The sequence below is a fragment of the Artemia franciscana genome, chromosome 10 (assembly GCF_032884065.1).
Source record: "Artemia franciscana chromosome 10, ASM3288406v1, whole genome shotgun sequence".
NCBI classification, from domain to species: Eukaryota; Metazoa; Arthropoda; class Branchiopoda; order Anostraca; family Artemiidae; genus Artemia; species Artemia franciscana.
The window spans coordinates 22,607,768-22,634,385 of NC_088872.1; the positions used below are offsets into that span (position 1 = coordinate 22,607,768).

The 26,618-nt window shown below is 35.7% G+C and overlaps 2 protein-coding genes across 4 annotated transcripts in view; one reads left to right on the forward strand and one right to left on the reverse strand.

Moving 5' to 3' along the window:
• Nucleotides 1-3,613: 3,613 nt before the first annotated feature.
• Nucleotides 3,614-25,586, reverse strand: LOC136031923 (chromobox protein homolog 1-like). Of its 2 annotated transcripts, none has more exons than XM_065711914.1 (5): nucleotides 25,491-25,586; nucleotides 15,345-15,492; nucleotides 12,368-12,629; nucleotides 8,838-9,014; nucleotides 3,614-3,799 (listed from the first exon to the last, which is right to left on the reverse strand). In XM_065711914.1, the coding sequence occupies exons 2-4, from the start codon at nucleotides 15,482-15,484 to the stop codon at nucleotides 8,853-8,855; spliced, it is 564 nt and encodes a 187-aa protein (XP_065567986.1). In that variant the 5' UTR covers nucleotides 15,485-15,492; nucleotides 25,491-25,586; the 3' UTR covers nucleotides 3,614-3,799; nucleotides 8,838-8,852. The 2 variants fall into 2 exon arrangements, with proteins under 2 accessions (XP_065567986.1, XP_065567985.1); XM_065711913.1 differs by having other exon boundaries at nucleotides 25,398-25,554.
• Nucleotides 25,587-25,702: 116 nt separating this feature from the next.
• Nucleotides 25,703-26,618, forward strand: part of LOC136031924 (zinc finger CCHC domain-containing protein 24-like) — a 49,166-nt gene continuing 48,250 nt past the window's right edge. Inside the window, exon 1 of one of the 2 annotated variants that reach the window (XM_065711916.1) lies at nucleotides 25,703-25,829. The gene's annotated coding sequence lies outside the window, so the exon portion shown is untranslated. The remainder of the gene's footprint in view (nucleotides 25,830-26,618) is intronic. The other variant, XM_065711917.1, reaches the window with a different exon arrangement.

Sequence of the window (26,618 nt, forward strand, 5' to 3'; positions counted from 1 at the left end):
TCACAGGCTATCCACATACGGAGCCAGAACTTGGCTTTTTGTTTAGCCATCTTCACTTTAGGATCAATTTTCCAAAAGAGATTGCGAGTACCCGTTCGCACGCGCTCAGAGGGGACAGCTTTTTTAGCGGCATAATTTAGACAGAATACTATTTGCTGATAATACGAGTTGATATCTATCCGAGTTGAAGTTGTACGTACAGATGTTTGCAATAAGTGGAAAAGCACCTTAATAGATGATAATAACTGGGACAATATCAATACATAAAGTGGAACATTGGTATTTTCCCAATTTAACTTTGAGAACCACTTGGGAGTTATGTTGTACAGAGCTCGCCATGGAGCAAGATAGTTGGCACGTGATAGGTAAATGATCGTTGTCGATTTTAGAGTCGTCCACATGATCTATTGATGAAAGTAGAGGTGAATCTGACACAATTACATGATCAAGGTTGGAAGTAAGACCACCACGATTGTGAATATAAGTAGATAGAAGATCTTTATCAGCAAGATGGAATCCTCCGGGTAGTGAATCGAGAAAGATTTCAGATCGGTCAGAATTAGATAATAAGTCAGTGTTCATGTCGCAGGCGAAAACCTATTTGGTATTTTGTTTTGAAAGGTCGCTAAGTAGTGTTCGTAGGCGATTACATGCTTGTGAAAAACTAGACGATGACTGCACAGTCTTTTTATTACAGGGGAAATAAATGTTTATAAATGCGGTATCACCACATTTTGCAATAATATCGGCTGAGTCTTATGTCTAAAATAGATGGCCAGACCTCCTGATGGTCTACCACGGGTTTTCTGGGCGGCTCTCAAGAAGGTATAATGGGTCCGAAAACGGTTTAGGCTATCAACATCCACTTTACAGAGAAGGTGCTCCTGTAAACACCCAATATCATTTTCAAGCAACTCATTAATTAGTAGATCCTTGTCTTTTGTACCATTAATATTAAGGGACACAAAGCTAAACGGAGTTTGAGCATTCATTTATTAGCATTGTTGAGAGCCGATCGGAGAACTTTGCATTTCAGACTAAAATTTACGTGTTCCATAGTGTAATTTGCACATTTTGGTGAGGCTTGGCAAGGGTTTTCCTTGGAATTCACATGAGGGCCAGAACATCTGGAACACTTGGGATGTGCTGGTGAGCGGGGACAAGCTCCAATCAGGTGATCCGTACTTTGACAGCGAAAGCATCGAACATGAACACTATTTGTTTAATGAAACATCGGTTCTTCTTTCTTCTTCTTCTCAAAAGCAAAAAGCCGAGGCATAATATCTGCAACTGAGTCAAACCTGGGTTTTGGAAAGCTAGTTTTTCTTTTTTTAAAAATTTTCTTATCAGATTTTATCCATCTTGCATGCATTAATCCATTTACAACGATCGTTCAACGGTTGCAGATTCATATATTAAAACACCAAATAGAGCCGACTCATGAAAAGTGCTGAGAAGGATGACGTGTTGCTTTCGTAAAAAAATTTTAGAATAAGGATTCTGAATTTATATTCAGCCATTTTAGTTCGACTTTTGTTATCAAATTGCTTTCTTTTGGGTACTGTAGAAGCGTAGAAATAATAGTATGTGCTACTAGTATATATAGTATATAGTATATATAATATATATAGTATATAGCTAATAGTATAGGCAGTAGTCATGCACTGGACCCGGATAAGTATCGTTAGAACTTTTGACATCTTTTAGATCTTTTGTTACCACCGAGACCTATTACTTTTTACTTATGCTACCTTGAACTGTGTGTTCGACCGAAATTACGAAAAAAGCTTTAGGTTTAACGCTTTTTACGTTATTTTCCCTTAAGAGGGTAGAGGTTAGTCTGATTTCATGAATTAGGTTTCGCTCTTGTTTCGTTTCTTACTTTTGTCTATAGTTTTTCTGTAATGTGCAAGATTGCCTCATTCTCAGCTCTCAGAGCTTAAATCTGGCTATATTGACATAAAAGACGTGCCTGGATTGTAAATTTGATTGGAAATGTTTGGAAAAGGTTATTTTTTTATTGCAAAACAGTACTAGTTGGCGCTTGTCCTTTACATATTTCATAAATATCGGCTATTACACCTAATTTGGCTACTATGCTCATTTTGCGCCGAAACAACAATAATATGTATTTATTTATTTTTAGCTCGATTCTACTGCATCGTATTAATACAAACAACTTTGTTCATGGTATATAAAACGGACATGACAAGATTAGTGAAGTATAGTGCCAAAGCATTGGCTTTAAGGTGAAAACGAAAATTCCATGTAGACATTTCAGAGTTATATTAGCGACTATTTTGAGAACAAACTTCGGGGATTATAGGCCACCACTATCTCCAATATTTTCAACATATTTAGAACAAATTTGGTTCTAAAAAATCTCCCAAAAATTAACGATTTGTATTTCATGTATTAGCGAATGCTTATTTTTGAAGTGATTCTAGAAAATCTAATTTTCTTTCAGGGAAATTCACTGGAAGCACTGGCATTTATAACCTGTATGGTTTGATCTAGCATATTCACGGCTATTTGTCATTAGGACCACCCACCCAGTGAGACTGTACACAGGGCCATTCAATCAAATCTGGATGGCGCAGTAGTGCCAACATAAAGGTTATAACTGCATCTTCAATTTCATATTACTGTTTAAATCTGAGAAACACTTGAATATTTAGCACGAAAATTTATTGTAGACTTTATTCTACCGAGCTTAAAATAAAGTAATGAGGAACAGAATTTTATCCTCGTCTATATATTATTTATATTTACTACGATTCAAAGTAAAGAAAAACTTCCTCCAAAAAAATAACAATTTTCACGTACAAGGTGTACAGGAGGACTGCATTATTTAGGGCAGGGGTTATTTTCAGAATATAAATGTTCCTTTGGTAAAAAAGGTCTTTAACGCGAGCCCAATTTGACACAAAACAAAGAAAATGACACTAGAGTGAACACAAATAATATTTGTCAGGGCTTTATATAATTGCCCATACGATTTTGAAGGATAACGCTAGATGAATTTGTTTTAATCTGAAACGAATTCGATTTTCCCGTCTTACCAGTTTTCTATGCTATTATTTGTTTACTGTTTCCGACAGTGGCAAGCTCCAAGTATACTTGTCACACATTTTAAGATAATAGCTTAAAATTAGCAGGGGATGGGAAGTAAATGAGTGCTAAAATATTTCCGAACAAAGTATTCTCTTTTTGCATAAGCTTCGAGTTTCTATGATTATTAGTTCTAGTTCGGCGATATTTGGATTCAACAGAATTTAAAACCCCTTTAATGTTGCGAAATAGGATATTATAATCTTTAAAATCAATGCTACAAACTTGTCTTATTGTTACCCTGTTTAAGACATAAACATTGCACAAGTTCAAGTTTTTTACAAAGTTTAATTCAAAGATTTAAATTAACTAAACAAGCTGTTTCATTACAATAGATTTATCTTATAAAAAAATGGCGTTTGTTTATAATTGTGGGAAGAATCCAAATTATTTATACCTTCTCCCTTGTCAAGTCATGAAGAATAACATAAAGAGAGGAGTCTTATATAAAAATTAAAAATAATTGCATTAGCCATAAAAGGATTAAAGGTAGAAAAGGTGATTGATTTTCAAATATATTTTCTTAAAAAATGAAACAGTACTACAACAATGTAATAATCAACTTCACGAGAAATCACACTTTCAGATAAATGCGCATGGCTTTTTTTTAAGAATACACAAAATTACACTGATGATAATAGAGAAGACAAGAAACACTTGGAATGCAAGACGTTCTCATTCGTAGATTCTATAAAAATAAAAACGAAGTAAATGAGTGGCAACTGAGCAAGCAAGCAAATAAGCGAAATGGACGAGAAGAACGAGAGAGAATAAGGAGAAGCAAAAAGAGCAAAAATGTAAACAAATAGTATAGTACACGTCTACTTTAAAGATAACAAACTGTGAAAGTATTACCTACAATTTCTGAATAACATATTGTTATTTTAAATCCTGCATATGCTGATTATTGGGCAAATTTGTTGATATATGCGGTAATATCTACCTTATGTTTTAAAATATGATAAAGTATTTAATAAGAACACAAGTACAAATCATGTATCTTATGACTGAACCTGATGACTGATTTTCTGGGAGTCATATTATTATGTTGAAATCCTTCTTCATACAACATTATGTACACAGAATCTAAGCTATTTACAGAGTATATCGTTGTATGCCGAACAAAATACAGCATGTGAGGTTTTTTCTTTAAACTGAGTAAAAACAATTTCTCTAGTGGGTCTCCTTCCGCTGGTAAAATCTTCTACAAGAGACAGTCCCTAATTAGGACAAAAAGGTCTGGGTTCTTCAAACTGAAGGACTACCTAATGCAGTTGTAGGCAGAATCGCAGCATTGCTAACATTATCCAGTTTTGTTTATATTGTCTGCTTTAACATAAACGGAGAAAACAGAGCTACAACGGTATCAAACAAACACAGAGTAGGAACAATAGGTATTTTTTTTTTCTAAGACAGTGGAATTCAATTCAGTATATATTTTGGCCCTATGTCCATGGACCGTCTTTAGCACAAAACCAGAAAAAAAAAATATATAACTATATATAAACTTACATTCAAATGTGAGAATTAAAACGAATAATGTTTTTAAAAACTTTTTAAAACAGCCCTAGCATCCTTACTTCAATGAAGTTCAACCAGGACTGATAAATAAAATGAGGCAAGCTGCCAAAAAAGCAAAAATCGTTTTGTTCTGTTTTGTTTGAATGAATTTATCCTCTCATATCATTTTATTAATCGGTCCTGGCTGAACTCCGTTGAAATAAGGATGCTAGAGCTGTTTTAAAAAGTTTTTAAAAAGCTTTATTAGTTTTAACTTTCATATTTTGATGTAAGCTTATATATATATATATATATATATATATATATATATATATATATATATATATATATATATATATTTCTGGTGTTGTGCTGAAGACGGCCCTTGGACATAGGGCCGAAATATCCACTGAATTAAATTCCACTGTCTTTAAAAAAAAAAAAAATCCCTATAGTTTCTACTCTGTTTTTGTTTGATATGGAAAGGCAGTGTGGTCTTCGTCGCTATTTTTACTACAGTGGTAGGGAATAATCTTTGTAATGGATGCTATTCTTCAAGGCGCATATACAATATTTGAAAGCAGCCGGCAAACCATTATGACGAATGAGCTTGCAATGAAAGATGGATGAAGAATGAAGCAAATAAGACTGTGAGCTATGAAATCCCAGGGTCAATTGACTACCAATTTGTATTATCCGGGTTTCCTTGAAAGTTGTACATGCTGGATAGATACAGAATTTTTCTTTGCACTGCTGCAATGAGCTGGCTACGACACAACCGACGTGCGCGAACGACGAGTTAGGTTTTCCATAGAAGAAGTGGGGTTTTCTGAGCAAATATTTTAAATTTACGAAGCAGAAATGTTAAAGAAATAAAATTTGTTTTGCCAGACGATCTGAAATATGTTCAGTGAAATTGAATGAACTTAACATTTATAACTAATGTTATCACAAATCCACCATTTCAAATAACAGGTTTTATCAGTTAAGTTCACAAACTTAAATAACTCGAAGTAACAAGAGCTACGAGCTCATATGGCACTTGTGACCAGGCCAGACGAGCTAAGAGCCAAGAGCTCATATGGTATGAGCTCTAACAAAATTCTAAGAATCAATAGATTGATTCAAAAGGAAAATCAGAGGCTTAATGCCGGTCGGGATTTAAAATAAGAGCTCCGAGTCATAATGTCCTTCTAAATGTCAAAGTTAAGATCCGATCACCCACTCATAAGTTATAAATACCTCATTTTTTCTAGTTTTTCCTCCCTCTTTAGCCCCCCAGATGGTCGAATCTGGGAAAACGACTTTATCAAGTCAATTTGTGCAGCTCCCTGATAGGCCTACCAATTTTAATCGTCCTAGCACGTCCGGGAGCACCAAACTCGCCAAAGCGCTGAACCCCGTCACCTAACTCCCCCACAAAGAGCGGATAAAGTCCGGTTACGTCAATCACGTATCTACGACATTTATAAGCGTTTTCCAAGATTTTAGGTATCCCCCTCCCAACTCCCCCCCATGTCACCAGATCCGGTCGGGATTTAAAATAAGAGCCCTGAGATACGATATCCTTCCAAACATCAAATTTCATTAAGATCTGATCAACCGTTCATAAGTTAAAAATACTTAATTTTTTCCGAATTAACCGACCCCCAACTGTCCCCCCCAGATGGTCAAATCGGAAAAACGACTATTTCTAATTTAATCTGGTCCGGTCCCTGATACGCCTGCCAAATTTCATCGTCCTAGCTTACCTGGAAGTGCCTAAAGTAGCAAAACCGGGACTGACAGACAGACAGACCGACAGAATTTGCGATTGCTATATGTCACTTGGTTAATACCAAGTGCCATAAAAACTCAAAACTGTGCATCAATCTACAGTAAATTCCTAAACCAAAAGTAGACGTAAAATGTGCCAGAATTGATTAACGTCATTTTTAGCTTCGTAAACGCTACGTATATCCAATCCTAATATCGGAACACACACCTAAAATCCATGCAGATCATGACCTCACTGAGCAACAATTATAACAGCTAGATCCAGCATAGAAGCCAAACGAATAACACATTAGTCTGTTTAAATCTTTTAAAAGACTTGCTTTAAGAGCTAATATAAAATAACAATGTATAAATAAATGTGGCTATTGTCTACAGTTATTTTAATATGGCGTTTCAAATAAAGTAGAATAGGATACTACCAGCTATAGAGAATGCATACTATTTTTTTTATGTCTTGCCTGTCTTTTATTTAGTTGCTTTCTTGTCTGTAATTAAAAGGAAAACTTTTAATTCTTAGGTTTTTTTTTTAAATCAGCTTATCTTTGTTTTGTTGAATTTGGACATTTTTTCAGGTTTTGAAGAATAATATATTATATAGGACCTTACCATCTATAAAGAACATATTTTCTTCTTTAGAACTTGACACATTTTTGCGTACTCCGATGTTAAAGGGGTGGTGATGTCAATTTCTTACTTGGTTCTGTATCAGCATCTCTTATTTTTTCTTGTTTTTTTGGGGGGGAGGGGGGAGAGGGGACAAAGATTCTTCCGTGCAGGAAGCCATCCCTCCTCAGGATAGTCATCTGAGAAAAAGGCACGATGCCTCTTCTTAATAAATACAGATCCTTCCATGGATCCCCCCATGGCCTCAGAGGACCAAGGATAGTCCTCTGAGAGAAAAGCCAGCGGACTTCTTAAAGCGTTCTATTTCAACCTCTGGGATTTTTTCGTACATTTTTTGGGGGGAGAGGGAAGAAAATTGAGGCTTTTGAGATTTTTGAAATCTTATCAAAATAAACATCCTTCTCTACTTTTATATCTCAAGATATCTTAAATTTTTGATAATTTTACAAGCATCTTTATGGATCCAGGTGCATGCTAACTGTCTACCATTCAGCAGAGGTTCTTATGATAGCTGTTAGAAAAATGAACTGTGTGTCCACTGCTTTGCCATGGTTCATAGGATGGTGTATATTTTCTTTTAAAATGTAGCTGGTTTGAGCATTTAAGGAAAACCTTATTTAATAGCCTGAACTGCCAATGAACTGTTCGTAAGAACGCTTACATCAGGACATATACAAACACAGCTGCAATAGGTAATTTTGCATTGAACACTGTATTTTCGTAAAAACTAGTGAAAGGTATATACTCATGTTGTCTACATGTAATCAAAATAGGAAGCACTTTTTGGATTTTTCTTCCATTAATAAAATCTTTTTTTCGTTGAATTTGGCAATCCATTTCTACATTAAATATTTCAAAACTGATTCAAGTTAATTATTAATACCTCGAGTGAAATCAGATGATGATTCATTTTGCATAAACTGCTTGACGACAGAATCACCAAAATTTATGCGTCTCAAAATTATCGTGAGTTTTATTTTACATAAAATCTTGAGAAAATGGACAAATAAATGATAAAAGGAAGTAACAAATGTGGATTGTTTAGGTTTAGTGATGTGTTTAATCCATCATGTTTATTTATATACTTTTCATCTATAAGTTAAATATCTTTTTATTCTTTTGTTTTTAGAAGTGATATTTTTTTTGTTCGATCCAACCTCTGGAGTGGTCTCCAAAATCAGTTAATTGAAGCACTTGTTATGACCAGAGACAAACGATTTAAATATTTTTTAATGTTAATTTAAAACTAATTCGTCTGTACTGATTGAGTCTAGACCGTTCCTTGAAGAGTAATATATACTAGATATGATAGAAGTAATTTTTTATTTATTTTAACCAGAGAATAAGCAATATACGAACTTTCTAATAAAAAATATTTGCCCCAGGTTTTACTAACTTCTCTTTTTGTCAATTTTTTTCGCTTTCTCTTTATTAAACCTATTCAAAATTTACCTCTTTGAATTGGCTTTCATCCCCTAGCTAAAAAATTTCATTGTGGTTGCCAAATTTTACTTAACCAGTTAAACAAGTGTCTTGAGGCCAAATATTTGGTTTAGTTTTGCTTCGAATTAGGATTAAAATCTTTTTCTGACCAGCAAAAATGTCTCTTTTGATATTATTTTTTTAGATAAGCATTCAGACCTTTAGGAAACTTAGCTTATAATCAGACCAGAATTCACATAGTGATGTTGCTTAGTCATTTTTGCCCGACAAAATTCCTCTTCTTTTGTCAGAACTTGTTTTAATGAAAAAAAAATATTAAAATGAAGCAAGAGAAAATAAAATGCAGCGATGAATAAGTGAGAACAATGGAAGTTAATATTTACCAATCACATGATGTGTCAGGCAACCTGTGTAATTCCGTCCCCTTCTTCAGTTTGCGTATCCCATTTCAGTCTTTCCTCGTAAAATTGTATGATCACTTGAGGACATTTTAAATTGGCCATTCGTGCGGGAACCAAGTCGGCTTCATCGCAACCTCTCCATTTCATCAAAAACATCAACTAAAATTATTACCCAAATCATGACAAAGAAGATTTTTAAGAATAAGGTTAGAATCTACTCTCATTAAAAGAATAGAATATAATTTGTCTCAAACTGTCATTACACTACATTCCAAATACCCCGATGGAGTGTCAAGAACAGAGTAAAGCTCAGTCGTTTACCCATAAACAACAACGCAAAGACATCAGCACATAATTCAAAGACAACAAAAATCAAGATGCATACGAGGGTCGTTCAGAAAGTTAAAAACGTTTTGAAAAGAACGCAATGACTGATATATAACAGTAATGCTCTAATTTCATTCTATATGATGCTTAGGTTACTTCTTAACCTAGCCGTCATTAAAACGTGAGCACTTGTCAAAACTTTGTCCACGTTCTTCTAGTAAAAAGTTTTCTTTCTGTAAACATAGTTGATGCAAAGATATTACTACCACTATGCTTATATTATCAGCACAATCTTAGTACAGAAGAGTTTTTCCCCCTATTTGATTCCGTGGTCTCGGCATTAGGTCCATCACTACTTATCATTATTAGTCTTTCAAGAGGTGAATTCTCTGAACGCATGACATCAGCTTTTATGCAATACCCTCACCAGTTGCATAATCCCATGAAATACATCACTAGGTGGCGACACACAACTTGATCTCTTAAAGAGAACCATTAGCTAGTCTCATCTGTAGCTATTTTTTCCTTAACTGTTTGTAGTTTCGTCCTATTCAAGAACAAAGTGAGCTTCACCTATATCTTCAATAACGCTCTGTTTATAGTGTGGGTGACGTGCATCAGGTATCAAGTACATGGCTTTCTTCGCACTCATCGAAATCCCGGGTGGTAGCTTACCATAGAACATGGCTTAAAAGAAATCAAGGATTCCGTCACATAAAGTTGCAGATATAGAAGCTTGCAAGGAGTTGAATACCCTGATGATTTCTGCTTTGTATGCAGCATCTTTGTCATGAAATTTCTGATTGGGACTGTTGCCTAGCAGATACACACTATGATAGAGGTAGCAGATTGAGACGGATCGTGACCTTTTTCTAGTGCTCGTCCAATAAAGCATGCTGTTTCAAAGCGCAGACGCCTTTGGGAAAGCTAAGGTTTTTACTGCATTTATTACAGGAAATAGAAAACTCAATCACCAATCCTACATCATTCGTTTATCTTTCTGCCACTCGTGCCTTCTTTATTTAACTGGGAGGGGCAAAATGTACAGTTACTCATTGTCTTTCTTAAATAGATTTAGAAGACTTGAAAAACAAGTGGGTCTAAACACAACAGAAAAAACACTGAGTACAAGTTTTTGCCATCAGAATATTTCACCCATGGTATTCTCCTCTTCTCACTCAACATGCTATTAGTTTATTAACTAGCCTTTAAAGAGAAAGAATATATAGGTTGTACCATTGGAATACAAGTTCGAACAAATTCATACTGGTATGGTTCATTTTATGAAGCTACGGGAAATTACCTATCCTTGAACGCTACCACAATATAACCAATCCAACCCGCCCACTCTACAGACAAAGGTTACTCTCTATCCTTGAATGGTGGCACAATTTTGTGCTGTTATTAGCTGCCTATGTTTGAAACAGTTAAAAGACACTTAGGCCAAAGGCAAAGTTCCCGCTGTTTTATTGCTTCTTTCTGAACTGCAACAGCATAGCCAAGAGATCAGTATAATCGAACTTGTGGAGAAGCTATATTATATAAAGAGGGTGTCAAATATATCATGCTTCAGTTTTCAAATACACCCTGCTTCCAAACAGGGAATTTTAGAGACTTTTTGGGGACTCAAGGGACTTGGAAGGGACTTCAGCAAAAACGGACCTTAGGGATTTTTAGGGACTAGTTCCGAGCCCTGCAATAATTTAACTATGGGAAGCTTAATTCATTTTTCCGTTGATAAAGGCTTCCGGATGTGAAGTCGAAATGTATTCTGATTTCTTATTATTTACAGGTTGTTCATTTTTTTTGTCCACTGGTTTGTTTTAAAATATTATTCTACCCGTTTTCTCTATAGTTTTATCTGTTAAATTTGGTAAATGGAATAATAGTATGGGGTAAGAAATTATATAGACACAATTTAAACATTTTCTTCCGTAACACAAAAAGGAGAAGCCAAAATCGTGTATATTTTGAATTATATACCGTCTGATTTATTAAAATCAGACAGCATATAATTCTAGGCCTGTATTTGAAACTTTTCCCGGTGAGGTGGAGAGAGTTCTTTGGACTAATTGCAAAAAAATAAATCCCGTCACCCTTTCTGTGAGCTGATATATCATTATTTGCTCCAGCAGCGTCTGCATTTCCAAAAATAACCTATCTCTTTCGTATCTCCTTTGATTTTTCCAAGTCAAACTATTTTCTACTCGGTGGCTCGGCTTCAAGAAAGAATCATATTTAAGGCAGTTCTTAGAGATCTGGCTATCAGAGTATTTGAGAATGCGACTAAATGATGCCAGTTACTACTTTTAACTACTGTCAAAATTAGAAGACCGTCTTCAAAGATCATCCTGAGCCGTAGACTAGATATTTGGTCAAATAGGTCGATTCTTAGGTGGTACTTCTGGTGTTTGTGTAAGAAATTCTAAGTAATTTTTCATTATTAGATTTAGGGGCTCTGTTTTCCACCCATAAAGGAGGAAACACAGTATCACGGCATCGCAAATCCTCAGCTTAGTCTTCACAGATACTTCAATGTGGTCCCAAAGCATGTAATAAAGATGGAGGAGGACCGTACTCCCCTCGAAATATCATTTTTTTTTAATTTATCCTGAGCATGCTTGCATTTCAAACATGCTTTGTTCTTTTTATGTTTTAACGTATATATCTGTCCTCAAAATTTCCCCTTCCACGAAACAAAATGCTGCACATGTACCTGTTATAGCCTATCAATTATATGAAGAAAAATTTGGATTCTGCAGTAAACTACTACTTTCCTCTACAAACATTGAATATTATTTTCCTTAACCATTCAAAGTGCCAACGTTTCAGGTTGGGTTTCTATGTTATTGCTTCAGACATTAACTATCGTCACAACGATGGCTTTCAGTATTCTCATCTTAGACCGCAGATTTATTTTCCCGTTCCTTTCAATTTATTTCATTTCCGAAAAAGAAACCTTGCACCGTGGCTATTTTAATTTTTACATCTTTACTCCATTCTCCAGTCTCATTAGAATTGTATGCACCTGTGGTAGTAACAATAATGTTACAACACAAAATAATAATAGTGATTATTGTCTAAGCTATAATAAATCGCTTTTATAATTTGGTTTCTACAAAAAAGAATGACTAAACTAAATAAAACCAAAAAAAAGCTTAAAAAGGAAGACAAGCTAGATTTACCTCTCCAGAAGAATCGGTGGCACCAACAACCTTCTCAGCTTCGAGGCCTCGGTCAAACCCTCTCGGCTTTCCATTTTCTTCCGGTACCTTTTTAGGCTTCTTTTTGTCTTCATCTTTCTCTACAGCAATGGATTTCCTTTTCCTTGAAGTTTCTTTTACAGGCAATTCCTCTTTTTTCTTTCGAGTTTCTTCATATTGACTGATGAGTTCGGGACAATCTAGATTCTCAACTGGTTCCCAAGTATTGTCTTCATCCCCAAACCTACATAAAACACATGACAAATGTGTTATCTATACTCCGAAGAAACAAAAAGGTAAAAAAAAAATGGCTATAAGACCCATCATCGTCATTCCTTAACTGTAAATGATACACATAATTTTTCGAATTTAGTAATAATGAAAATTGACTTAGAAGCGTCTTAAAGAGTAGTATATTCAACAAGAGTAAAATCTATCTAATTACTTTCTTTACTTTATATTTCCCAATGATGTTTGGGATACGTGATTCCCCGCTCCTTTTCAAGAAAAATAAAACACAAAAGTCACCCAAAACCCGCTTCAATTCTGTCCATTTCTAGTTTAGGGACCACGTAACATCCCCAGTCTTCGCCGATTACCAGACTCGCAATGAAATTGCGCATTCTTGGAGAAGGCTAAAAAAAATTACATTTGCCTACGTTTTGTTAAGTCTTGCATAACAAAGTCCTGTTTTAAGTACTTTTTTCTCCTCATCTTCGGTATGCCGGTTACCTTAATGTTTCCCAATAAACCTCATTTGAAAGTTTCATTTTATTAACTAGGTCAAATTTCTAGTCAAATATATCCGGAAGCTTCACCTTCATTGCAGAGCCTCTTAGTATATATTTTTTTGTGTGTGTTCTCTGTTTCCTTTCTTTCCCTGTTGGCCAATTCTTCGTTTTAATTGACCATTAACTACGTTCAAAATCCCAGTAAGTTTTACTGACTAAGAACTATATTACATTTCATGTTACTAATTGTTGTCTTGTACTTGCAACTATATATGACATAAAATGCGAATTTGGATTACACAGCGTATAGCCAACAAAGGCCATTTTAATATAAATCTGGTTTTCTTACTAAGCAGCTTTCAAAACCTTACTAATAAATTTCCGCTGGGAAATATAACAAAACTTGGCAATTTCTCTGAGAAACGTAGCTACAAGTAATGAATGAATGGATGAGATGTATTTACCCTTTTTAAACAACATAGAATAATAATGAAGAAGAAAAAAACATAGTAAAATGTGTATACTTCTAAAATATACGTAATAACAAGAAAAGAAATAGTAACCTCAAATAAATCGACTAGAATAAAACAAATAGATTGCACTTCAAGAAAATAACACAAAAAAGTCATGGTACAGATCAAGCTAACTTCCAAATTTTTATTCTGTTTCTCAATAACGGCATATTGACAAGGAGCCCCACATTTTTCTGTTACTCTAAAATCTCTGGCCCAAGCTGAGAGATTAAGAATATACTTACAATACACATAGTAATAAGAACAGATAGCTCTTTTATCCCCTTCCAGTAGAATAGGTCATAAGGGATATAACGACAGAATGTGCAGGATAACAGAAACGCTATGAATGCGTGGAAGTGAAGACAGTTAAGCAACAACTTACTGCCATCAAGGGATCCATAAATCCGCCGAACTTCATCTGCAGAATGTTGAACAAGAACCAAACGAATTGATTCGAGATTTCACTCAAACAGAAGACCCATGTAAGTAATATTATTAGAAGCAATACAATCTTGATTATCAGGCCAAACAGAAGCAGCAGAAGGTTGTTGAAAAATGGTTCAAACAAAAGCATTTTTCTTTTACTCTCAGTAAATGAAAGACAAATCTTAGAACAAGTATTTGACAGTCAAGAAACATTATCCTCAAGACAAGAAAATAATCTGATGGAATTCAGGATATCATCAGCATAATACAGGGGAGAAAGATCTATTCTATAAAAGTAACATCTCTGTAATACAACCTGCTTTAGCTCAACAAAACTATTATTGTACTATCAGATGAATCTAGGAGACGATAGCTCCCTGCCTAATGTCTTTAACTAATGCCCAAAATGACGTTTGATTTTTACCAAAGCAATTACTTACAAACTATTCAGCTTATTGATTACATATCTGTGGCTACTGAAGCAATATAGAACTCCAAAATCCAAATAAGGTAAGTAAGCAACATATTTCAAGAATAGTTTTTAATTTCCAATCTAGTGTTAATGTTGCAATAATGAGGTCCAAAACTAAAGTAAGATAACTATAGAGTCCAACAAATGATGTCAGATTTTTACTTCCATGAGAATTCACCTTTACTGACTATATTTAACGTCACTTAGTATTAGGATCCAGAGGAAACCAAACAGGATTGCAGGGTTGATTTGCATGAAAAAATGAAGAAAACCAAAAACAAGAAATTCAATTTTTATGGAAGTGACCTGGAGGACAATATTATTGAGGCCAGAGCAAACAATCCCAACTGATTATTGAAGTCTTTGAACATTATCAGTCAGTAACACTAGGCCTATGCCAACAATACAACATTTCCAGTTGTTTTAGATTTGACAAGATAATTAAGGTGTTGATTCTAAACTGATTTTCACTACACTCCAAACCAGAGGTTACCCCCCCCCAAAAAAAAAAAAAAAAACTGTGGACAACAGATAGTAAAATGCCAAAAAGACAGTGCCAATGAAATGGTAGCTGGATCTTCACCATTATATTATCTTAGACTAATCTCTGCACATTTTACATTTGCTCTTTGCTTTCTGAATAAAATATTGTTTTTTTTTATTATACTTTTTTAAAAAGCAACTTCTAAAAGGACTCAGAATTGCAGACTAATCTACATTAATAAGGAATAAACTAAAAAGTTCCTAGTGTAATTACAAGATAACAACTAATAACAAATAAACAATGTATCCATACTATCAGTCTGGGAACCTACCCTTTCCATTTGAGTAAGTATTCAACCTTCCCAGCCACTATTCTTCTGTCAACTATCTTTTCAACCGAATAATCCTCTTCTTCAGCTTCAGCTACAGGTGGTTCAACAGGGGGATCTTGAGTACTCTTAGATTTACCCATGGTACTTGCTAAAAATAGAATTCAATATTACTTAACACGTTTTACGCTAATATTCATACATAGATAGTATTTAACCAATAAATATCTTTTCTTTTTTAATTGTGGACTTAGGGTTTGGAGTTGGGTTTAGCTACACCCCATTCTAATTATATTACTATCCTTTCCTAGCCTGAAACCTCTTTTCTGCTCTCCTCTTTAAATTCATTCACGCTTGCACCTCTGCATAGTAGAAGAAGAATTATTCACAAGATTCCGCCTAAAGTTCAATTGACTCCAGACAAATTGGGGCCATAAAATAAACCTTTGGTCGCTGATCCCATCAATCCCTCTGACAACTCCTTATGAATCCTGCCCCTCCTCCCTTTCCCAGTTTAAACTTTACAAGGATGCTATGATTTACACCTTTTCTTTTACTCTTGTCCATGATTACAGTAGCACATTTATCTAACAAGACTGGTACATTTGCTGAAACAGTTGTAATATATTTGAAACAGTGCTATTTTTTTTTTCAAAGAAATATCAGTTGACTCATTAAGACACTCTATTCATCAGTAAACATGAACAGTTCCTATGGGTTTTGATTAACAATTAAATATCAAAATATGACTGCAAATAAAGTTAGCAACTGAAAAGAAAATTCAAATCAAGTGTTCAGAAAACTTTATTATGACCATAGCCTCTTCCATTTCCAAGTGGTTGTTAGGACTGCAGCTCAGTATATCCACCATCAGACTAACAAACGTTGTTCAAGTGCTGTAGCAAAACCCTCAATGATGTCACTTACTTTTACCATTTAAGTGAAAAGACTCTACGCAGGGGACAGCAATGAATGGAAGTCATTCTTTGAACAATTAAATACAAAGCAAGTTTTCTTTACTAAAAGCAAGGAGCAACATTAAATCTTAAAATGAAAAGAAATTATTCTTTATATGAGGGGGATGTCCCCGCCTCAATATCAAAAATATCCAAAAACAAGAAGAGCAATAGGGAATCTTTTTCGTAAGAGAGTGGGATTCTAATTTGAATGCATATTTCAAACACTATGTCCAAGGGCTGTCCTCAGCAAAACCTAAATAAAACAGTTTGTGGTAACAAATCAAACAGTTTGTGGTAACAAACTGTAGTAAGGAGCGACCCTGCTCAATAGTAAACAAAACTTTAAAAAACGGAATTTTGATACCAATAGTTACATCAAAAGAATCGAATTTTTATGTTGATTTTAAATATATACGTTTTATCAAATTTAGTCTTAACCATCAAAAGTTAAGAGCCTGAGAAAATTTGCCTTAATTTGGTGAATAGGGGGGAAACAACCCCCTAAAAGTCACAGAATATTAACGAAAATCACACCATTGCATTCACCACATCAGAGAACCCTACTGTAGAAGTTTCAAGACAGATTACGTGTGTGTGTGTTTTTTTCCAGGAGTGATCGTATCAACCCAAAAGTGAACAAAAAATTGGAGGGCACCTAGGCCCCCTCCCATGCTCATTTTTCCCAAAGTCAATGGGTCAAAATTTTGAGATAGCAATTTTGTTCAGCATAGTCAAAAAACCTAATAACTATGTCGTTGAGGACAATTTACTCCCTCAACGTCCCTGGGGGGGGGGCTGCAAGTTACAAACTTTGACCAGTGTTTACATATAGTGATGATTATTGGGAAGTGTACAGACGTTTTCAGGGGTATTTTTTTTATTGAGGGGGGGTTGAGGGAATGGGATTACTTGGGTTGATCTTTCCATGGGGGAAGAGATTTCATGGATTTCCATGAAGGGGCACAGAATTTTCTAGCATTATTTAAAACGAAAAAAAAAATAAAAAAATGAATATGAAAAAGTTTTTTCAACTGAAAGTAAGGAGCAGCATTAAAACTTAAAACAAAAAGAAATTATGACGCATATGAGGGGGTTCATTTCCTCTTAAATACCTTGCTCTTTGCGTTAAAGTTTTTTCATTGTTTTAAAAAGTAGAGTTATGAGAAAGAGTCCAAATTTAGCCTAAAGAGCAAGGCATCGAGGAGAGAACAACTCCTTTCATATACGGATTAATTTCTGTTCGTTTTAAGTTTTAATGTTGCTCCTTACTTTCAGTTGAAAAAATTTGTTTTTTTTAATATAATCTCTGAACAACATACGACCATTAAAACTAAAATGAAAATCTTTCAAACAGTCCCAGCATCCTTACTTCAGCAAAGTTCAACCACCACTGATAAATACAGTGAGGTGGAACAAGCCAATTCATTGAAATGCAAAAAAAAAACAGAACTGATTAATGACCAATGTTAGAGGTTTTGCAAAAAAATATAGCATATTCACACAAAAGTTTTACTGACAACTCACCAGGATAGGAACCACAGTTATTTTGCAGTTTCCATATCTCCCTGTGAACTTTGTACTCAGAAACTTGCTTGATTTCATTGCATTTGCAGTCTTCTATCAGAGTATTCAACTCAACTTCACTCAATGATTCATATGTGGTACAGATCTTGATAAAGAAAGAATTGACTTCTTGTGCTGATATCTAAATCCCGTCTGTTTTCAGCATCCATAGCTCAGTAATAACAGATTGTCAGGTCATCTTTTTGCAAATCACTATCAAGCAGGGCAGGGGGAGGGCAATTTTCTCAATAGCATGCTTCTTTTTAGCATGTCTACAGACACTGACAAAGTAAAATTCAAAACACACATATATATATATATATATATATATATATATATATATATATATATATATATATATATATATATATATATATTCCAACTTTCTTGTATCCTACACAGAAGGTTACAAGAAAAGGACTCCACAGTGAATAAATGCAGAGTTGAAGGGTCCCAATGACTTGTAAATGACACTTGTGTGTTATTTACAATTTGTTGGCATTCAAGATTGTGATGGTGTTGTTATTCTAGCATAATATTTTTTTTTCTTCTGTACTTTCATTTTTGACTTGTTCTGATTCTTGCTTTCCTTTGTGTTGACAAACAACACAGTTCTTTGTTCTTCACTATCATTTTTTACCCTTTCTGATACTTGCTTTAGCATTTCTACTAACTATACAATTCTTTGTCCTTTACTCTTTTCTTTGACATGTTCTGATTCCTACTATTGCTTGTAATTCTTGCTGCTGATTACCTTCTACCTGCATATTTCTTTGTTCTCTTGGTTGTATATCTTCTAACCATCTTCTAACCACATATTTCTCTGTTCTTCATTTTCATTTTGATTCATTCTCATCCACATTGTTTTATGTCTTGTAACTGCATTTTTTGTTATCTTTATTTTCGTTTTTGGCTTGTTCTAATTGTCATTTTTGCTAATATTCTAACTACATGTCTCTTTGATCTTTGTTTTGGATTATCATTGCTTTAGTGCCTTCTACCTTAGCTGCTTGGATTGGTCTTGCCACTTTTGATGGTCTAGGTTGTTCATGATCACCCATTGTACATTAATATTTCTCAGGCTCTTCTCTTGATCTTGTCTCATTCAATGGTCCAGCTTTTTCATTTTGAGCTTACAGTTTTGTCCCTTTTTGTAGTGTTTTTTTCTTTAGTCTATGTAGAATTCCTAAGTCTCAAGTTGATTTAGCTCTTTATTAAGACCCAAGCACCTTTCAATTTTATCAATCAAGTTGATCAAATCAACTTGAGACTTAGAAATTCTACATGGTGTCAGAAGTGGGATCTTGAACAGCAAAGATGGATGGAGTAACCCCTCCAGCAATCAACTGGGAATCTGAAAATCTTGATGAAGAATGGTCAAAGTTTGAAGAACATGCAAGACTTATGTTTCTAGGCCCTCTCTCTGGTAAATTGGAGAAGATTCAATGTGCCTATCTACTTATATGGATTGGCGAAAAAGGAAGAGACATCTTTAAAACTTTTGACATTGAAGCAGACGATGCAAATAAAATCGAGCCTTACCTTCTGAAATTTCGTGAGTATGCTGCTCCAAAGAAGAACAAAGTATTTTCCAGATATATCTTCCAGAAACGTGACCAGCGTGATGGAGAGACACTTGAGAAATACATCACAGAACTGAAGTTGCTAGTCAAGCCATGCGAATACCATGATCCAAAAGAGATGACCAGAGACAAAATCGTCTGTGGAATCAGAAATCCAAGAATACGAGAGAAACTTCTAGCTGACGGCAACAGCCTAACACTTGAAAGAGCAGTAGAAGTTTGTAGGATCTATGAGACGACCCAAGCACAGCTGAAATCATTTGACAACAATTCCCACCATCCCCCAATCAAACAGGAAGTGGATGTGGTATACCGGAAACAACCAAAACCAGCAGACGCAAGATTAAGAACAAAAGGCACAGAGTGCTACTTCTGTGGAGGAATCTATGGCCCTGGACACAGCTGTCCTGCCAAAGGGAAAACATGCTCAAAGTGCGGAAAATTAAACCACTTTGCAAAAGTGTGCTGCACCAAAGTCGTGAATGCTATCGAAAATGACAAACAGAGCCGAATAGCAGAAACTGCTGAAGAAGATGAAATACTGCTATATGCTGTACAGCAAGATGGGAGTAAGGATGAGGCGTTTGTTCCACTGAAGATCAACAATCAGACTATTGTAAGCTTCAAAATTGATACCGGTGCTCAGGCAAACATCATACCAAAACACTACTTTGATCTCCTTGCTCCAAAACCACTCATACAGCCAACAAAGCAAAAACTCACCAGTTTCTGTGGCTCAACGATCCCAACAGCTGGAACCTGCCTCCTGTCATGCAGCTATAATGGAGCTCCTGAACAGAAACATAGGTTTTTCATAGCTGGAGGAAATTCTGTTCCTATCCTTGGATTCAAGTCTAGCAAAAACATGAACCTGGTGAAACTTGTCCTTAATATAGATGCCTTAGATGACAGCAAGTCAACGCCAGATTTGGAGCCACTCCTTGAACAGTACAAAGAGTTGTTCTCTGGCATTGGGAAAATACAAGGCAAGTACAAGATTCACCTCAAGAAAGGAGTTGTGCCAACAGCATATCCCGCCAGAAAAGTGCCTATTGCATAGCGTGAGAAATTGAAACAAGAGCTGAACAGATTGGAAAGCTTGGGGATAATAGAAAAGGTAAAAGAGCCTATGGAATGGGTCAACTCGATGGTGCTAGTTGAAAAGAAGGATGGCAGTGTGAGACTTTGTATTGATCCAGTAGACCTGAACAAAGCCATAAAGCACCCTCATTACCCAATCCTGACTTTTGAAGATGCCATTGCTGATTTGAGCAGTGCAAAATATTTCTCAAAGCTTGATGCCACCTCAGGGTACTGGTTGCTTGTGCTCTCAAAATCAGCTTCAGACCTCATGACCTTTAATACAATTTATGGCAGATACCATTGGAGATATCCCTCTGGGCTGATATCTGCCCAGGACGAGTTCCAGCGGAAGATGGAAGAGATATGTCAAGGTCTTAAAATACTTGTCAATGACCTACTTATCTATGGAGCCACACAAGAAGAGCACAACAGAAGACTTGCGGACTTGCTCAAAAGAGCTAGACAGAAGGGGGTGAAATTTAATAGATCAAAGTGCCAGATTGCAGTCCAGTCAGTCTGCTACTTTGGCCACATCATCAGCAATGCTGGCATCAAACCAGACCCCGAGAAACTCCGTGCTATCAACGAGATGCCTACTCCAAAATCGAAGGAGGAACTGCAGACTCTCCTTGGAATGCTAAACTTTCTCTCAAGGTACATCCCAAACCTGGCAACACAGAACCAACCATTAAGGGATCTGATTAAAGCTAACAAGTTCGAATGGAAAGAGCTCCACACTACATGTCTCAACCAGCTCAAAGAGTCCATAGTAACCAACCTGGCTTTCTTTGACAGCTCCAGCCCAACCCTTGAGCTAAAAGTTGATGCCTCAAAACATGGACTAGGGGCACAAATATCCGCGAATGGCAAAATCTTTGCTTACACATTAAGATTACTGAGTAAATCCAAACAGAACTACTCACAGCTAGAAAAGGAACTCTTTGCCATAGTCTATGGCTGCCCTCATTACCACCACTACCTATACGGAAGGAAAGTACAAGTCATCACAGATCATTGACCACTCGAATCTATACTAATCAAACCCCCCATACAGCACCACCAAGGATTCAACGCCTGATGATGTACATAGAGCTGTATGACTTGACTTTCAAGTACCAAGCCAGTACAGAAATCCCTGTCACAGATGCACTCTCAAGACTACATCTTCCAGACATTGATGAAGAATTACACAAAGAGATCGAAATCTTTGTACATTCGTTTGTAAAATCCATACCCGCCACGGGCAGCAGACTGGAGGAGATCAAACAGGAGACCTTGACAGATCACAGACTCCAAGTGCTGAAGAGGGTCATCTTGGAGGGATGGCCTGACAACAAGAGACAATGCCCAAACACCATAGTCCAATACTGGAGTATTCGCCAAGATCTCTCAATGCATGATGACCTGATCTTCAAAGGTTCAAGAATTGTCATTCCTACCAGTCTAAGAGACAACGTATTAAAGGGACTGCATTCCACTCATTTGGGCACTGAAAAAAAAAACAAGCAAAGAGCCCAATGATCATTTACTGGCCAGGTATCAGAAAAGACACTGAAAGGTTTATCCAAAGATGTGATGCCTGCACTAACACAATGTTGAACAATCAAAAAGAGCCAATGATTCCCACGCCGATCCCATCACTACCATGGCAGCATGTGGGATGTGATTTGTTTGAATGGAATGGGAAGCAATATGCAATAACAGTTGACTATTACAGCCACTATTTTGAGGTGGACAACCTAACCTCCACCACCACTTCTCATGTGGTCACAAAACTGAAAGGACACTTTGCTTGCCATGGAATACCAGCAATTCTCACTTCTGATAACAGGCCACAGTTCAGTTCCAGCAAATTCAGGCTATTCACAGAAAACTGGGGCATTGAACAACAAACGTCTAGCCCTTATCACCCTACAGCAAACGGGCTTGTTGAGAAATGCGTGCAAACCTGTAAGAGAATCTTGAACAAGTCCAAGATCAGTGGACAGGACCCATACATCAGTATCCTAGAATACCAGAACACGCCCGTAGATGGTATGGCAGTACCAGCCCAGCTGCTCATGAGCCGACAGCTGCAATCAGTCCTCCCTGTCACGCAGAAGCATCTAGAGAAGAACATCGTGTCCAAAGCAACCTTTCAGACACACAGAGAGAAATCAAGAGTGCAACAGAAGGAGTACTACAACAGGACCGCTAAATCCCTACCCAAAATTCAGGTAGGGTCAAGAGTGAGTGTCCAAATGACACCCAGCAGTCCTTGGAAGAGGAACCATTGTTGAAGTGTGCCTGCAGCTGCAATCCTACACAATTGCTACTGACAACAGATCAATGCTCCAATGCTACAGGGTCAGACTCTCCCATAGGAATTCTACAGTCTATCCTGATTAATTGTTGCTTTCACATAGTTTTTTTTTATATTGATTTTAGCTTGGAAAATGATCACTCTCCACAAGCAGTGTTTACTGAAACTGTTAATAACATTTCACAATTTTGAAAATCAATTGTACATTTTGATGCTGGTGCTGGGCCTTTCAAATATGGGGCCTAATTGTTCCAATTGCATTTGCAGAAAAGAGGGCTTTGAGGGAGAAGGGGGGCTAGTTGCTCTTCATCACTCTTGACTCTTAAAAGGGAGTTAAAACTTTCAACTTCAATCAAATGAGTCTCCATTAAGGTTTTTACAACCACCTCTTCGATAAAAACATTATATGCCCTCAGTGCATAACTTACAAACCCTACCCCTAGGCTATTGAGGTTTGTTTCAACCCCAAAGGCCTTTCTATATGATCTTTGGACTATTTTAAATAGAATGACTATCTCAAAATTTCAGTTACACACATTTTGGGAAAAGGGCAGTTGAGGGAGAGGGACTAGTGTGCTAGTTACCCTCCAATCACTTTTGACTATTAAAAAGGGAACAGAACTTCCAATTTCCAATCAAATGTATTCCCTACAAAGTTTATACAACTATAGCTTCCATAAAAACCTTATAGAACAATAATGGGCAACTAGTACAACTTATAGCCCTTGTTCTGAAGGCTGTGGATGGTTCTTCTCTAGACATAATCACCAGACATTTCAAATATGCTGAACAAAGTGGCTCTATCAAAATTTTGATTAGATCTCTTTGGGGAAATGATGGGTGTGGGTGAAAAGGCTGGTTGCCCTCCAATCACTTTTGACTCTTAAAAAGGGCACTTAAACTTTCAATTAATTGAACCCTTTTCAAAGTTTCTACAGCAACTACTTCTATACAAAAGTCCCTTAGTCAAAAGAAGAAAAAACCAAATAAATAGATACTACATTGTAACCTTATTGCTCTATAATTAGGCAGTGCTATTGCACAGCCTGTGATAAGACAAGACAGGATCTGTTCTCTGTAATTTGTCTATAAGCTTCTTAAATATATAAAAGCCTTATGGTTCCTGCTGCTCTATTTATGGCATGGCTAAACATAAATTTAGGTATTGAAATTAAAATCAAAAGGGTAAGACAAATTGGTGAATTGTGTAAACTGGCAACATAAAATCTAGCCCTAGTGAGAATAAGAACCTTTACCCATTTTGATGATTATTGGGGGTGTATGTACATACTATTTTTTTCTTGCACAATACTTAAGATTTTTTCTTTCCAATGGTTCAAATAAAGTCTTTGCATTCATATTCATTCCTGAAAGGAGCATTGGATTTGTAAAAATAAAAAAAAAATCCAATTTTGGTATTTCTGATTAAATAGTAGGCACATAGTTGAGTTTTATATTATTAAACCAAAAAAAAAAAAAACTGAAACTAAGGATTAATATCAAATAGTAACAAAAGCTCTAAAAAACATAATTTTTATAACAATAGCTACAACAAAAGAATTAGCTTTCTATATTGATTTCAAATTAATAAACATCATTAAGTTTAAAGGTACCCATCAAAAGCTACAAGTCTGAGAAAACTTTCTTGATTTTTAAAACAGTTTTGCATAGATATTTTGGCTTCAATTCACTAAAAATTAGGGAGGAGATACAAGGTACTTTTGAAAATTTAAGGGGAGGGGATTAGTTTTTTTTTCTTTATTTTTCTAATATATATCAAAAATAAGCTTCAATGGAAACAGTTTGGAAGAGTGAAATTGGGTGAACAATCAGCAAAAAATGAATTGAAAACAAGGTACTAAACAATTAAAACCTAAAAAAATTCTACATACAAGAGAAACTGTCTGCAGGGGGGGGTGGGGGGGGGGGGTAAGGCATCAAAATTTAAATCTCACCTTAAGCAAAAACATATCCTAGATCTGGCTCTATTGTGAATTAAGAATTGTTATTTTAAAATATTTTGTTCTCAGCACTCCCAATTTCAGAATTATACAAAATGTATCCTTTAAATCAAGCACTAAACTAATAGACAAACCATCAGTCCAGCAATCATAGGCTTGTAGATCACATCCAAGTTTAGGAATTTAATATTTTCTGATGGAATGTTGGTTTGAATTGAAATATGTGTCTATGGTTAGGCACAGCCCAAGTACTTGGCATAAGCCTACTAGGCCTACCCTGTATAGTCTGAATACTTTGAAATTTTTCTAGGTCTTACAAGGCCTAGTTAAGAAGCATAGGAGCAGAGTTGTTCCTAGGGTTGGTGGCATCCAAATAAAAATTAATTTCAGCCCCCCTCCCAACTCAAATAGGCTATGAGTAAAAAATCAAATCAAAGGTAAAATTTGTTCAAAGTAGGCAATACCCCAGCCACAGTGCCGGGGGCAGCTTCCCCTCTTAGCTCAGACTGAACTAAGCTATACCACAGTTGTAACTGAGCCATTCAAACAAGAAAAATTACTGTAGCCTACTTTCAGCAATTAACCTAGGATTAGACAAGAATTACAATTGGTGCTGTGGTTCCACTTCACTAAAGAAAGACAGATAAGCAGGAATGGGGAAAAGAGTAGGTTGAGATTTGAAAAGAATAAAATTTCACGTTATTGAATGTAGATCTTTAGTTTTTGTTGAAGCCTTTAGAATTTATTCAAATAATGATAATGTAGAAAAATCCCCGTGTTCTTTTACTTGTCCGATTACTTATCTGATTAATCCAAATGTTTTATGAGACCGTACATGACGTCAGAGGTTACTCGGATTACCCCCTCGAACACTCAGGATTACTTGTCCGTGGGCTTGCACTTTCTAATCCCGAAAAAAAACTAGTGACTCAATGTTACATATTTTTTTAAATGGATAAACATGTGAAATCGTTAAGTCTAAAGAAAAGACAAGGAAACTGTAAATAGTGGCAATAATCTTAGCTTTTCAGTGACCTGTAATTAATCTTATGCATATTCCTTAGGATCTAAAGGGTTTTTGGTGTTTTAGGCCCGTCTTGCATAGGCTAAGCTTCATAAGGAGTCAGAAGAAAGTTTTTTGGTTATTAAAAAGGTTGGTTCTTAGGAAGGTAGCTATCACACTAGTGAGTTAGTCAAATATTACTATATCTAACAGGCCTAGTTTCTAAACCATCCTATAATTTTTAGTTGAAAAAAATTTAGAATGATTAGGCCAATACCTATAGCCTTTTGTATAATCTATATTTGTTGAGATTGCCATTTAAACTGGACTTTTTAGGTAAAGTAGGGGTAAAATTTTACTTTGGCTACTTTTGGCTATCTTGGAAAGAGGTTAGGCTAGGAAAATGAAACTTTCAGGGATGTGTCTACAGGCTAAAGTATGTCACGGGAAGGCATTTTGAAGTACCTACTTCTACTTCTTTTCTCTCTAGAGGGTGCTGAAATTTTTGGGTGCCTTATTTTTTGGTTATCAGTTTCTTTTTCTCTGGCCTTAGTTCTGAAAAGACAATTCCTGTTGATTGAGCAGAACTTTAAGCCATAACACTATTTTTTTCTAATTTTAGAAATAATCTTTTATGCCACCTCATTATAGGTTAAATATATGGCTTATATTATTTATTCTCCATGAATTTTTGTTGTATTTGATTTCATTGATGTCAGTTGCTTTCTGTTAAAAATACATTTATTTTTTTACATCAAGCTTCTTCTTTTGTGAAAAAATTTGAACTTTTTTTTCTTCTTACATGTTGTATAAATGTAAAGGA